The sequence below is a fragment of the Castanea sativa genome, chromosome 5, assembly GCF_040712315.1.
Source record: "Castanea sativa cultivar Marrone di Chiusa Pesio chromosome 5, ASM4071231v1".
Taxonomy (NCBI): Eukaryota; Viridiplantae; Streptophyta; class Magnoliopsida; order Fagales; family Fagaceae; genus Castanea; species Castanea sativa.
The window spans coordinates 77,539,335-77,553,940 of record NC_134017.1 but is presented as its reverse complement, the minus strand read 5'-3'; the positions used below and the strand labels follow the sequence as shown (position 1 = coordinate 77,553,940).

The window sequence follows — 14,606 nt, the reverse complement described above, 5'->3', positions numbered from 1 at the left end:
AACTTACGCCAAGTTATGTTAATATACTTTCTCAAAAAAAAAAAAAAAAGTTATGTTAATATATATACACGTATGAACATGTTTGGATACCATGATATATTAGCAATTGTCCTAAGGTTTAGGCTTATAGAAAATAATAATTCACTTAACAATTGGTTTAAAATGCAGAATCTAAGAGAATGGGATGAAATAAGGAAATACACTCAAACACCAATACCAAAACTGCATGCGGTAGTTAGTGTCACGGAGCAAGTGATAAACTCCTTCTCAATATCACACCTTACTGATGTGGAACGACTCAACAACACTGAGTATCTTTATCTCATCTCCTTCTCTTATATATGTGTGTGTGTGTTTCTCAACAACAACAACAAAAAAAAAAAAGCAAAATCTTCTCTTATCCTTAAAATCTAAAATCTTCATGTATATAGAAGTCACAAATTATTTTAGTACCATAGCCATTACTGGCTAAAGTTTGTTGACACCCATATTATGATTAATAAATTCTAACCTTGTATAGGAATAAAATTTTGCCTGCATTAGTATTTTTCCAACTATGAGAACAACAAAATCTAACAATAATTTCACAATAAGCTTGTTTTGAGTGGGGTCAAATCTAAAGTATTCTTATTTTATTTTATTTTCACTTGCAAAGAACTAACATTTGTGAAAATGTTGTGAGAATTCATTTGAATTATGTTAGGGATACCAAATTCCTCACGAACATTTTCACATCTAACTCACATAACATTCAATAATTCTCAAAAGAAAAAACAGTGGGTTAATCCCACATTGGAAAATGAGTGTAAGTTAAAGAGGTTTAAAGTATGTGCTCTATATTAAAGAGTTATGCCCTTTTAGATATATAATACTGTAAGTTTCTTTAAGACCTTCTCCCCTCTTCCCGTGTATGTGTTAAAAATATTTAATATTTTCAAAAAAAAATTCTAGAACCGTATCATTTCTCGATTGACTGTGAATTGTAAAGAAAGACTGTTGATTTCATGTAAAAATAACAAATAATCTATCACAACCTGCCACATAAAATAGGTATGGTAAACATTGTAACCCTAAAAACAACTCTGTAGTCCATAGCATATGAAAGATAATAGATTGGCTCATCACTACCCATAAAGAAAAACACAATATTGGGATTTGGGACGCATCGCTACCAAAAAGAAAAATGCAATATTGGGGTCCCATCACAAAATCTAGTGGGCTAGGCCCTTTGTCTTGTTACGTGGGATTCAACTACAACCTTAGTCAAGCCCAAACAACAGGAAAATTATTGTTGCTCAGGGAGTAAACTCCCCCTCCTTCTCAAAGTGTAATGGGGCTCACCACTCTGTAAGATAAGGAGCATACTCCCTGAGCATGCAGTAATCACCCCAAACAACGTATCTCACTTTTCAATGTCGGGTTTAGAGTTTGAGACTTGTTTAGTCATTAAAACTGAAAAAGACAAACAAAAGGGTAAGCTTAGTTCAGAGGGAGAGATAAGAAGAGAGCAACAACGGAGTTAAGCTTGTTTGGGATTAATTTATGAGTAATGCTAAGTATATAAACTATTTTATAATATTTTTATAAAATATTGATGTGGCTAACTTCTTATTAGTTTTCATTTAAACCCTTTATTAATATCAGTTTTTCATTTACCACTAATCACTCACCACATTAGCAGTTTATAAATTTTTTGTAAAATAGTTTGTATCTCTAGCTTTATTCTTAATTTATCACATGTGTTCCCCTCTTTCTTTGTAACTAGAATTTAAATGATTTTGTTGTATGGATTGGGACTTGAGAAGATTGTATTGTTAATTGATCCTGAGCTATTCTTTAGTTAGAGTTGGAAGAGTCAGTTCACAGCCATGGCGTTAACTAATTCTATGGGATGAGGATAGTCAGATTCTTTAGATAATAATCTTTATGACTTTGAGATTAGTATGATGGAAAATATCTTTCAAAATTGAAGTTTCCAGACTTTGATTCCAAGTTTAAATTGCGCTTTGAATTTATACTTTGCTTTGAAAGGAAATAAATCAAGAGGGTGGAATATATTCAGATTACGTTTCCTTTTTTGAGATTAAAGATAGAAAATTCAGATTACATTTCCTAAATGAGTTGAGTCATTATCATTAATGAATTTAATGTCAAAGATTTTCTATTAAAAGTTAAATTGATCTTGAATAAAATTTGACAAGTGATAATAGTGTCATAAATATTGAGATTTGGTCAAGTTTTCTAATTGGAAAGAGATTTAGTGCTTGCCATTTTGTTTGTTTTTTGAGTTTCTAATGATCAAATAAATCAATCACCATAGGTGGTGAAGAAAAAATGACAAATTTATGTGAAAGTGATAGATTGACAAACAACCTATCATAGTCTGGATAGTTGTGGTAAATAATAATATGGTAAAGATTGGGATATTAGAAACAACTCCATAGCTACCTTTTGCTACTAAACAAAAAAGAAAATTCCATATCATTTGAAAGATTAATAAATTAGGTCCATCACTACCAAAAAGAATCTGGTGGGCTGGACCCTTTGCCTTGTTACGTGGATTTCATCTATAACCTTAGCCAAGCCCAAATAACGTAGCTCACTTTCTAGCTTATATAGTACACTGTCTGTGTTGGGTTTAGAGTTTGAGAAACAATGGCATCAACCTCAGCAGCAGTCCCGTTTTGGAGATCAGCTGGTATCACATATGTCGCCTACCCAAGCGTATGCGCTAATCTTTTGAGAAATTGCTTAAAGGAGCCACACAAGAGTGAAGCACTCACTCGGGAAAAAGTTCATATCTCTCGATCCAAGTGGGCCGATGGCAAGCCCCAGAAGCCCAGTAAGATTTTTTACTCTCACCCGTCTCTCTCTCTTTTTTTTTTTCTTCTTCTTTTTTTTCCCCTTAATCTAATCTTTATAGTTTTTATATTCAATCTATTTCATAACATTAAGCTGTGTATTATTGATGGAAATGAGGGTTTGATGTAGATATTGAATATCGTATGTAATTCTAAAGGGCTCTGTTTGGTTCTTTAAAATAATTTTGTTGTTATTTTTAGGGGTTTGATTTAACATTTAGCACATGAGGATTTGATGTAGATTTTGATTTCTTGTATTATTGATGGAAATGAGGTTTTGATGTATATTTTGTTGTTTATTTTTAGTCTCTTTAGATAACGTGGTCAAACTAAAAACTGATAATAGGAAATGCATTAGTTTAAGATTGTAAAAGCAACCACATCAGTCCATCTAAAATCTTCTAAAATACAAAAAACTACCAATTTTACACATTTTGAGCAAAAAAACACACATCAATGGGTGTAAAAATATGCAAAATTGTGCAAATCCATCCACGAACTACAGTAACCGTGTATATTTCCACGGTTACTGTAGCTCGTTTATAGATTATTTTATTAATTTCCGTTCGCTCGTTTTTTCTCTCTTCTCCGTGCTCAACAAACAGTTAACTGCTCATCTGCTTCTTTTTCCTCAAATGCACACAAACACACCCACACACAAACCCATCCACACAGACAAATCAACACAACACAGAGATACACTTGTTCAAAAAAAAAAAACAGAGATACACAAACAAGATCGGTGCTTGATCGATGCTTGACTGGATTGGAGCTCGTGGATCATGGATCGGAGCTCGAAGTTTGTGGAATGGAGCAGATCAGAGCTTGGATCGAAGCTTGGAGCTTGTGGAATGGAGTGGATTAGAGCTTGGATCGGAGCTCGAAGCTTGTGGATCGAAGCGGATCGGAGCTCGGAGCTTGTGGAACGGAGCAGATCGGAGCTATGGAGTTGATCGAGAGGGAGAGTTTTTCAGGGGAGAGGGAGAGTTGATTCGGAGGGAGAGTTTTTCAGGGAGAGGGTGGGTATAGAGAGAGAGAGCAACACACAGAAATGGGTAGAGAGAGAGGCGCGTATATATATCGGTAGTTAGAGAAATAATAAAAAAAATGTTAGGAAATTGATTATTTAATTAAAAGATGTGTAGAATAGATGAACTGATGTGGGTGTTTTGTAAAATTGAATGTGTAAAATAGAAAAAGTTGGTTTTTAGTGTAAAAATGAATGTGTAAAATAAACGAGCTGATGTGGTTGCTCTAAGGGACTAACAAATGATCACTTTAAATTTCATGAATTAAAATTAGTGATGTTCTAAATTTTAGAGTTTAAAATGACAACTTTTAGTCCCTTGAATATCTTGGCCAAACTAAAACCTAATATACATTATCAATCCATGCTAAAGGGATTGCTTTAAGTTTGTTTGGGACTAAAATCGATCAATTTTGGTATTTTAGGGACTAAAAGTGGTCACGGTAAACTTTAGGGTTTAAATTCACTTAGCCCAACAGCATTTGGGTTAGGAAAATATTTAGGTTAGGTGAGAGCAAGATTTTTTGAGGTGTAGGTAATAAAGTTGACAAAAGAATCCAAAATTTGAAACCAAAGGTTTATCTTGAGCTGGTCTAGATGTACTTATTTAATTGCTTTCTTTTGCTTATATGCAGCAAATTATGAATTGTTTTCTTTCATCCACTACTAATTTAGACCAATTCCAATGCTGGGGATAATTTAAGGGTGCAGTTAGTGCGGAGGAAATATCTGAATAATGGTATATTTCATGTTAAGCTCTCTAGTTTTAGTTTGGGGGCAGGGAAAATTAGTTTGAGCTGATAAATGGTGCTTTCCTTGTTACGCATTTGAAAATGTTGATAGGGATAGTATTGCCTGATGATTGAACACAGTTGGCTGGTTAATTTCTTTCTTTTTTAGAACATGTTTTTCCAAGTTTTTGATTTTGGTGTAAACGTGTACATTAGCACACCTAGGAGGATCAAGGTGAATTTGATAAGTATTTGCAACATCTAAGCCTTGTTTCTTTCAGTCGAGGCGGCATCTCGTAAATGGCATATTGGCTGTTTAACGCCAAGCATTTGCTCCAGTGACTTCACATTTGACCCCATTTAAATTCTTGATATTAATTTATATGCTGCTCTGTTCTGCTAAATTTTCTGATAAAACATTCTTATCTTCTTCTTATCAGGCCTCCGTTTGGACACGCCAGAAGACTGATTTGTGGATTGTGTTGCTTATACTTGGTTTCAGTGGAAATCTAAATGGGATGCTCCCTACTTTTTAAGTGATTTCTTGGTTTCAGTGTTTAATAATATCGTCTACCATGGACATTCCATGTAGAGAAAAGATCATCCTTCTGCTTATGTTGCAAAGCTTGTATTCGGACACTTCTAACCTTTTCAACTTATATCTCATTTTTCTTCTTGGAAGATTTGTAAGTACTTACTGCATATTAATATTGAAGACATTCCATTTTATACCTGAACAATGATATTTTATTCGCAGTTTTATTTGGAGATAACAATATATTTTAACTACAAAATTATGCTTTTTGAAGCATTTCAAGAAGGATTGGTTACAATGCATAAGCCAAATGAAAATATTTTGCAAAATATATCTCACAATTCTAGAATTATATCATTTCTCATAATTCTCTTATGTGACTGACTGTGAAGTGTGAATACTGAAAAAAAAAGTGCCAAATTCATGTCATAGTGATAGGCATCCTATCACAGTATGCCATATAAAATTGTTGTAGTAAATTTTGTGAAAAATATTTTGATCCTAGAAACAATTTCAAAGATTAATAGATTGGGCCCATCAATGCAAAAAATAAAAATAAAAAAAAAAAAAAAGAAGGAAAAACACAATATTTTGCCCATCACAGAATCTAGTAGGCTGGGCCCTTTGCCTTATTACGTGAGTTGGTATGACCTTAGCCAAGCCCAAACAACGTAGCTCACTTTTTATCTTATATATTACACTGTCTGTGTTGGGTTTAGAGTTTGAGACTTGTTTGGTCTTTAGAAACAAAATACACAAACAATGGTTACAGCAAGGACCGTTTGGTAGCCGAACTTAAACATGTTTTCAAGTTTGAAACAACATTATATGCATTTTTACACACATTTTCACCTACAGGTATATCAAAAACACCCAAACAATATTACTCAAACTCATCTACTAAACGGGCCCTCATTTTGTGGATTGATTGAATGAAGAATAGAATGGTTTTCAGTCATACACGTACTTTGTGCTTTTATCATAGTTGTCCTTTTTTTCTTTTTTGAACCAAATACCATTGTTGCCAATTGTCATTGGATTTGAGTCGGTGCTTTGCTAGTGAATAGTTGTGGCTTGTTCAAAAGTTAACATCCAAATTCCCAATCGAACATGACCATCGAAGAGTTGAAAAGTGATCTTAATAGTAGTATTTTTGTATGATTTTATAGTCCATAGCTATTGGTACTTACTAATTATTTAAAGGACTATAAAGTCACAAGATATTTGGGAAAATCAGGAGAGTTGGTTCATGAATGATCAGCATGAATAATAGACAGTCACAAGATCCATCACAATCCAGTAAAAACACCCTAAAAATGTGAACCAAAAATAAAAACACCCTAAAAATGTGAAACACAATCCAGTAAAATGGATAAAAATGAACATGGAAGATATGCTTCCAATAAAATAAGGAGAAAATCGAATATATAAAACATGACGTTAAATGCATAAAAGGCAAACAAGACAATTTAAAAACTTATCTCTAAAAGAAAAAGCATAAAAGCTAATTATATTTGCAAAACTACTAAGCACACTTATTAAATAGCCAAAGTCATCCATTAATCATGCGTAGCAAGGTGTTTTTCATTATAACTTAAACCATATAGATTTGATATATTCAAAAAATCAGAAAATTCATTAAAAAAATAAAAATAAAAACTTAAACTAAGAGTCACGTTGAAGAAAAAATATCTATTATGCATGCATGTATCTTGCTCCTATTAATAATGATTCATCTACGTTATGTTATTTCTATAAAAGGAGATCTTTTGGCCTTTTTAGGTAGGTAACGCAATCTTATAAAACTTTCAAAATGTTTAATGGAATGAGGAGGTCGAATTGAATGTGAATATGCATATAAAGAGGTAGTGGCAAGGTGAAGAATAAAGATAACAAAAATTTCTTACCAGATTTGTCCTTGTGAGGCTTTCAGGCAATTACTCACCAGATTTGCGCATACGTTTGAGTATGTTATATGTCGTTAACCGCAGGTTCAGCCTACATGACATACTCAAACAATGCGCAAACCTGGTGAAGGTTGCTTAAAAGCCTCACCAAGGACGAAGCATTCACACGCGAGAAGGTCCAGTAAGATTTTTCTTTCTCACCCATCTCTCTTTTTTTTTTTCTTAATCTAATCTTTATAGTTTATGACTTTGTTTCTGAGAATATGATTTGTTTGTTAAAAAATCTCACATGATATTAATAAAGACATTAGAATGGGGGAGTGATGCCTATGAGATGTAATGCCTCCTGAATCCTAATTTTTGGTCTCGTGTTTGACTCGTTTGAGGCATTACATAATCATATTTGCTTCTCTACAGTTAATCTTTGTGAATAAGTACAAGAGCAAAAAGAAAGCAAATAATTGATGAAAAATATGATGAATTTGCACATCCAAATACCCTATTGTTTGCAAATTTAACTATAGTTGTAGAACTATCTTCTTCTTCTTCCTTTTTTTTTTTTTTCATTCTATAGTTCTCAAGCAAAAAAATTCATTGAAAAAAACAAATTAGATGTTGAATGAAGCATTCTGTATGTTCTAGATTATGGTACTAATTAACATAACCATTGTCTTTAATCTTACCATTTTTTTTTTCTTTAAATTATTGATTTTTGGATATAACATCTGTTGGAGAACTTCAATGCTTATACTTCTGCCACTTCGTTTTCGTAGTTTTTGTTCCGTGCCTGCCCTGCATCTCTCTCACTCTCTCTCTCTCTTTTCTGTAATTTTCCATATTATACATGTCAACATATTATTCCTAGGACATGGATTATTTTCATTTGCTGTCTTTCATGACAACTTGTTTAATTTGTCAGATTTGCTCTGATTAATGTTACTATCATAATCATATGCTGCATTTAGTTTATGGGCAGGGTAAATTATTTGAAAGCATGTTATCTTCTCTTGAAGGTGACAGTACTAACAATATTTACCTTTGAGCTAATAAATGGTGTTTTCCTTGTTACTCATGAAAATCTTGAACATCTAAGCCTTGTTTCCGTTGTACAAAATTATTTTTGCCTAATAGCATCATCAGCATATTCTTTGGCAATTCCCTAATGGTATTCAAATGTAGAAACTTGTTTAATTTTGTCAATCCAACTGCTTTTTTTGGCGTTATTAATGAAAACTCACGTAGTGTATAAAATACTTGTGAATGTTTAAACCCCCAAATACAAATTTTCCAAAGCAAGCTTATACTCAAACAATATATGTGCGGAATATGAAATATAAGCAATACTCAAATTATCAAATTACTCTAAGCCATTAATTAATCACAACTAGCAGAAATTAAAGCCAATAGTAAGGGAAAGAGAGATGCAAACACAAGATAACACTGGCACATATTATTGAAGAGGAAACCGAAAAATTCAGCGAAAAACCCCTCCACCTCCCTCCAAGTGGTAAATGATCCACTAGAAAATCAATTGGGATACACAAATAGCAATAGACCCTCCAAGTCTAATCTACCCAATGCACCTAAGTCCTCCAAGTTTCTTGTTCCAACAAGGTTACGCCAAACTGTGTCTTCTCTAACTTTCCAGATCCCGCAATTAGCCAATTGCATCAACCAATATGAATTGGTTATCTCTTGAACTGCTTCCCAAACACCAAGAACCTTCTCACCATTTTGAATTTGGTGAGGTAAGGATTTGGTTTATAATCCTCTCATGGATATAATAATGGAGATGGTGAGAGTAAATAAATTTGGAAAATCAAGTATATAAGATTGTGGATGAATCAATCTTGTTTTTCTTTAGGGTTTCTCTCTCAAAATTTCTCTCTTCCTCCTCTCTACATTTCGTGAGTATAAAGGTATTTATAGTAAGGTATGAGAAGGAATGTAAAAAGTCACTTTTCAGCAAAATAGGGTGCACTAGTGAGTTACTCGCAACTGGGATGAGTTGCAGCGAGTTCTAGTTGCTAGTTACCAAACTAGGCCAGACTGTACTTTTTATCCTAAAGTGATCTAGTTGTCTTGATTCTTCATCTTCTTGCATGCTTCATACGTGTGCTTCATTTTGGTGAGTCACCACTTGCGAGTCAGTCATGAGTTCCAGTTGTGAGTCAACTTCTTGTTGAACACTCTTGATTAAATCTTCACACTTTCTCACACACAACCCTTACAATATTCCCATCTAAATACAGGGTTTCTAAATGATGAATTACAAGTAAATTTGGTACAAAATAAAGCCAACACATAGTTGAATAAATTCAACTTTACAATTAATAAGCTTCGACAACTTGGTATCTTTTTTTTTTTTTTCCCTATCTTTTATTATTATCTTCTTTTAAAACTCATATACTTTTAAGCCTTGTTGCTTGAAATTCTGTGTATGCCTAATGCAAGAATCTAATGGACTAATGGGCATTGGGCCCTTGATCATCCACTAAAGATCTAAAACATAGAATTCTTAGTGTGCTAGTTAAGCATATATGACTGAGATGTTAAAGAAATTTAAGTACATGCTCTACATTGCCCCATTCATTAATTTGTCTATTTAGCATGTGAGGGTTAGGACTTAGGACCGTCCCATTTACTATTAAGTGGAGAGAGAGAATTCAAATCCTAAACATTCCTATTAAGAAATATTGAAATGCTATTTGTGATTTTTATTTATATTATGCATCTTGGCAATGTAATAAATTAATTAACTAAGCTTGAAATATGCATCTTGCTCCAATTTATTTTTTTATTTTTTTATTTTTTTATGAACATCTTGCTCCTATTAACTGGGATTAAATTTTCTATAATTATCCACATTATTATATTTCTATAAAAGGAGAATTATTATTTTAACTTGTACTAATTAATAAAAATGATATGTAAACTAAAAAAAATATATAATATAATTGAAATTAAAATAAAGTGTTTGGTAAAAAGGGCAAGGATTTGCTGCAAAAATGCACACGTGTCAATGCCTCAGATCGATAGACACCTATTTAGGCTTATATTTTTCTGTGTCAAGATTAAATTTTTCACCAAATGAAATTTATTTGAGGCATTGATATGTGTGTTTTTGGTAGGAGTTGCTGCAATTTAGTTTGTAACAAATCCATAACATTAGGTAGATTAATACATTGGGCCCATCACTACCAAAAAGAAAGAGAAACACAATATTGTGGCCCATAACAGAATCTAGTGGGCTGGGCCCTTTGCCTTGTAACGTGGGTTTCAGCTAGATACCTTAGCCAAGCCCAAACAACGTAGCTCACTTTTCAGCTTATATATTACACTGTCTGTGTTTGGTGTCATTTAGAAACTATAAGACACAAACACAAGGGTAAGCTTAGTGCACAGAGAGAGCAACCAACAATGGCGTCGCAAACCGCAGCAGTACCGTTCTGGAGAGCCGCAGGGATGACCTATATAACATATTCAAATATATGTGCCAATCTTGTTAGAAATTGCTTGAAAGAGCCTCACAAGACTGAAGCACTCACAAGAGAGAAGGTCCATTTCTCTCTGTCCAAGTGGACCGATGGCAAGCCCCAGAAGCCCAGTAAGATTTCTCTCTCTCTCTCTCTCTCTCTCTCTCACCCATATCTCCTTTTTCTTGATCTAATCTCTTATTTTCACTTCAGATCTGATCTTGTTTCATAGCTTTCAACTGTGTTTTATTGATGGAAATGAGGGTTTGATTTAGATTTTGATTCTGTTGTTGTCTTTAGTGGTCCCTAACATTTAGCACATGATTGATTTTAGGTTTAAAATGATTGATTTTAGTATAATAATAGGTTTAAACTTAAGGAATTGAAATGGGTCATTAGCTAAAGTTTAGATTTTGATCAATTTAAGTATTTTAGGGCCTAAATGTGGTCACTTTGAAGTTAATTAGGGAATAAAATTAAAAGGGATCACTTTAAACTTCAGGAATTAAAATGGGTCATGTGCCAAAGTTTAGATTTTAATTTGTGACAGCTTTTAGTCCCATTTAGATATCTTGGCAAAACTTAAACCTAATACATTATCACTCCATGGGAAAGGGATTGCTTTAAGTTTGTTTGGGACTAAAATCGATCAATTTCAATATTTTCGAGACTAAAAGCAGTCACTTGTAACTTCAGGGTTTAAAATCGCTCATGAGCTAAGGAATTAAAACCTAACAGTGTGTTTTGGCCTTTTTTTAAATGTAAATATACTCCCTTGAGTGTTTTGGCCTAACAGTTTGTTTTGGTGTCTGCTTTGTGATGATTGATCTTAACTGGTAAAATCTCTTGTTATTGAATAAGGGTCCTAGGAGTGGTTTTGGAAGTAATGGGATGTTGTAATAGAAGTGATTAATGCATCTATAAGTGTTTTGTGACTTTGTTTCTGAGAATATGACTTGTTTGTTAAAAAACTCATGTGTTATTCATAAAGATATTAGAATGGGGGTAGTGATGTCTATGAGATGTAATGCCTCCTGAATCCTGATTTTTGGTCGCGTTTGAGGTATTACATAATCTTATTTGCTTCTCTACAATTAATCTTTGTGAATAAGTACAAGAGCAAAAAGAAAGCAAATAATTGAAGAAAAAGAAGATGAATTTTCTCATCTGAATACCCTATTGTTTGCAAGTTTAACTATAGTTATAGAACTATCTTCTTCTTCTTCCTCTTTTTTGTGTTTGTGTGTGTATACTTTATTTGTTATTCTATAAAGTTCTCGAGCAAAGGAAATACATGGAACTAAACAAATTAGAGGTTGAATGAAGCATTCTGTACGTTCCAGATGATGGTACTAACATAACCATTGTTTTAATGTTACCATTCTTTCTTTAAATTATTGACTATTAGATATAGCATCTGTTGGAGAACTTCAATGCTTATACTTCTGCCACTTCTTTTTCATAGTTTCTGTTATCTGTTTCTGTCCCTAGTCCTTTGTCCTGCATCTCTCTCTCTCTCTTCCGAAATTTTCCATATTATACATGTCAAAGAATTATTCCTAGGACATGGATTATTTTCAATTGCTGTCTTTCATGACAACTAGTTTTGTCAGATTTGCTCTGATTAATCTTACTGTCATAATCATATGCTGCATTTTATTTCCTGGTATTATTCCTAGGACATGAGTTGTCTTTCATGACAACTAGTCTTGTTAGAATTGCTTTGATTAATCTTACTATCATATGCTGCATTTTTTTCCTGTTTTGCATACACACATCATTTTGAAAAGAAACATAGTTTATGTGATGTTTAGTTGGGATTGTTGGTTGAGAAATGAATTACTTGGTGGTTTTTATTATCTTGTTGTTCTGATTAAACACTTAAAACTAAAAACTATTCACTATTTGAGAGATTGGAAGTAGAAATTTATTCGGTGGTTGCTTTTATTTTCAATGCTTATGCGTGATTTAAACAGTTGGGTTTCTTTTAAATCCATTATATCATCCTCTGGAGGAATCAGACTAAGTGGTCCTATTTCTCCACACCTTTTTTTTATTTTTTTTATCTTTTTTATATATAATTTGTGGGGAAACTTTGACTTGTTAATGGTTAACAAAACTTAAACAAGTGTGGTTTTCTATTACTATAAAATTAGTAAATCTAGTAATAAGTCTGGTCATTGTTTGTTTGCTGATGATTGTCTTTTTTTTTTAATGAGTAAATATTTCACTAATAAAAAAAATGAAGCTGCCTGAGTACCGTCGAATGTGTAGGCAGAGCTACAAACTGTAAAAAAGTTAAGAAAAATAAGAAATAAAAAGTACTAGGTGAAGACCTACTACAATGCATTGTGGGGGGTGGCACAGACTTCCCCTGGAAATGTATATGGAAAGTTTGTCTGGCTGAGGGTGGCTTTCCTTTCTTGGTGCATGGCATTGGGGAGGGTATTGACTGTGGACAATTTGAGGAAGCTGTCAATCTAGATATTCTTAATGTTATGCGTAGAACCTTGGACCTGTGGATTAATAAATTCTTGGGTAGTTGAGGTAAGAGTAATATTTGCTTGTATGCAGCATGTTACGAATTGTTTTCTTTTATCCACTACTAATTCATGATAAATTAGACCAACTCCAAAGATGGGGATAATTTAAGGGTGCAGTTCATGTGGAGGATAGTATCTTTCATGTTAAACTATCTAGATTTAGTTTGTGGGCAGGGAAAATTATTTGAAAGCATGTTATGTTCTCTTTAAGATGACAGTAACAATATTTACCTTTGAGCTAGTAAATGGTGCTTTTGTTGTTACTCATATGAAAATGTTGATACGGATTAGGGATAGGATTGCAGGATTACTGACTTGGTTGGCTGGTTAATTTGTAGCTTTTTAGAACACGTCTTCCAAGTGTTAGATTATTGTGTAAATAGGTACATTAGCACACTTAAGAGGATCAAGGTAAATTTGAAAATTATGTGCAACATCTAAGCCTTGTTTCTTTCAAGTCAAGGAGGCATCTCCTAGTGGCTGTTTAACGCCAATAATTTGTTCTAGTGACTTCACATTTGATCCCATTTAAATTCTTGATATTAATTTATATGCTGCCCTGTTCTACTAAATTTTCTGATAAAACATTCTTATCTTCTTCTTATCAGCCCTCCGTTCAGACACGCCAGAAGACTGATTTGTGGATTGGGTTCTACAGTTTTTTTCATGGGGTTTGTGATGCTTAAACTTGGACCATTTTGGTTTTTGCATTTTATTGCTCTTGTAATAATGTAAATTGCATTAGTCTATTGCAATACATTGCTTATCTTTCTAATGGAAATCTAAATGGGATGCTCCCTACTTTTTAAGTGATTGCTTGGTTTCAGCGCTTAATAATATCATCTACCCTGAGTATTTCAGGCACTTTCCATGTAGAGAAATGATCATCATTCTGCTTGTGTTACAAAGTTTACTCTAATATTAACCTTGCAATGATTATCCTTTGTGATAGGTAGTGATTTGTGTAACTATTCTCTCAAAGAATTACGATCTTAGAGTTCTTGGGAGAGTTTACCCTAAGAAATCTAATTCTTGGAATTTAGATATTTTTTCAATATTAGTATGATTTTCGCCAAAACCTTTGATGGGAATTGTCCAAACTACTATTATTTCAACTATCGTTTTTACAGCTAGCTATTATTCCAGTTTCTCTAGTTAGCCACAATTTCCAAATAAAGGGTTTTTACGATCCTGTTTGTGACTGGATTCAAGCCCTAACCTAAAAGTTGCTTCCAAGAAAACAATTTTTTTTTTTTTTATGTGTGTGTGTGTGTGTGTGATAGGGAAAACAAGATCTTTTAATTATTTCACACTTGCACTATTTTTTTTAAAGGGTATTACTAATGTTTCACTAGCTTAAATTACTCATATGGTTAAACATCACTATATAAGCATTAGAGCACTCTCATCAGGTATGTTAAATATGCCAAATGTCAAATATTTGACATTTGGCATACCAAAAACAGAGCATCATGAGGTGTGCTAAATGTGTCAAATTTTTGAGATATGCTACATTACACTTCTAT

General features: G+C 33.1%; 1 protein-coding gene across 1 annotated transcript; it reads left to right on the top strand.

Annotated features, from left to right (window-relative positions):
* The first annotated feature begins 10,419 nt into the window (after positions 1-10,419).
* LOC142636482 (ATP synthase subunit epsilon, mitochondrial) lies at positions 10,420-13,893 on the top strand. Its single transcript, XM_075810719.1, has 2 exons — positions 10,420-10,668; positions 13,689-13,893. The coding sequence occupies exons 1-2, from the start codon at positions 10,482-10,484 to the stop codon at positions 13,715-13,717; spliced, it is 216 nt and encodes a 71-aa protein (XP_075666834.1). The 5' UTR covers positions 10,420-10,481; the 3' UTR covers positions 13,718-13,893.
* The last annotated feature ends 713 nt before the right edge of the window (positions 13,894-14,606 follow it).

What these genes read in the sequence shown, in the direction of transcription:
- LOC142636482 (XM_075810719.1), top strand. Translation starts at nt 10,482, where the DNA reads ATGGCGTCGCAAACCGCAGCAGTACCGTTCTGGAGAGCCGCAGGGATG. An exon ending in TGGCAAGCCCCAGAAGCCCA is followed by an intron (nt 10,669 to 13,688) that starts GTAAGATTTCTC and finishes TCTTCTTATCAG; the next exon opens with CCCTCCGTTCAGACACGCCA.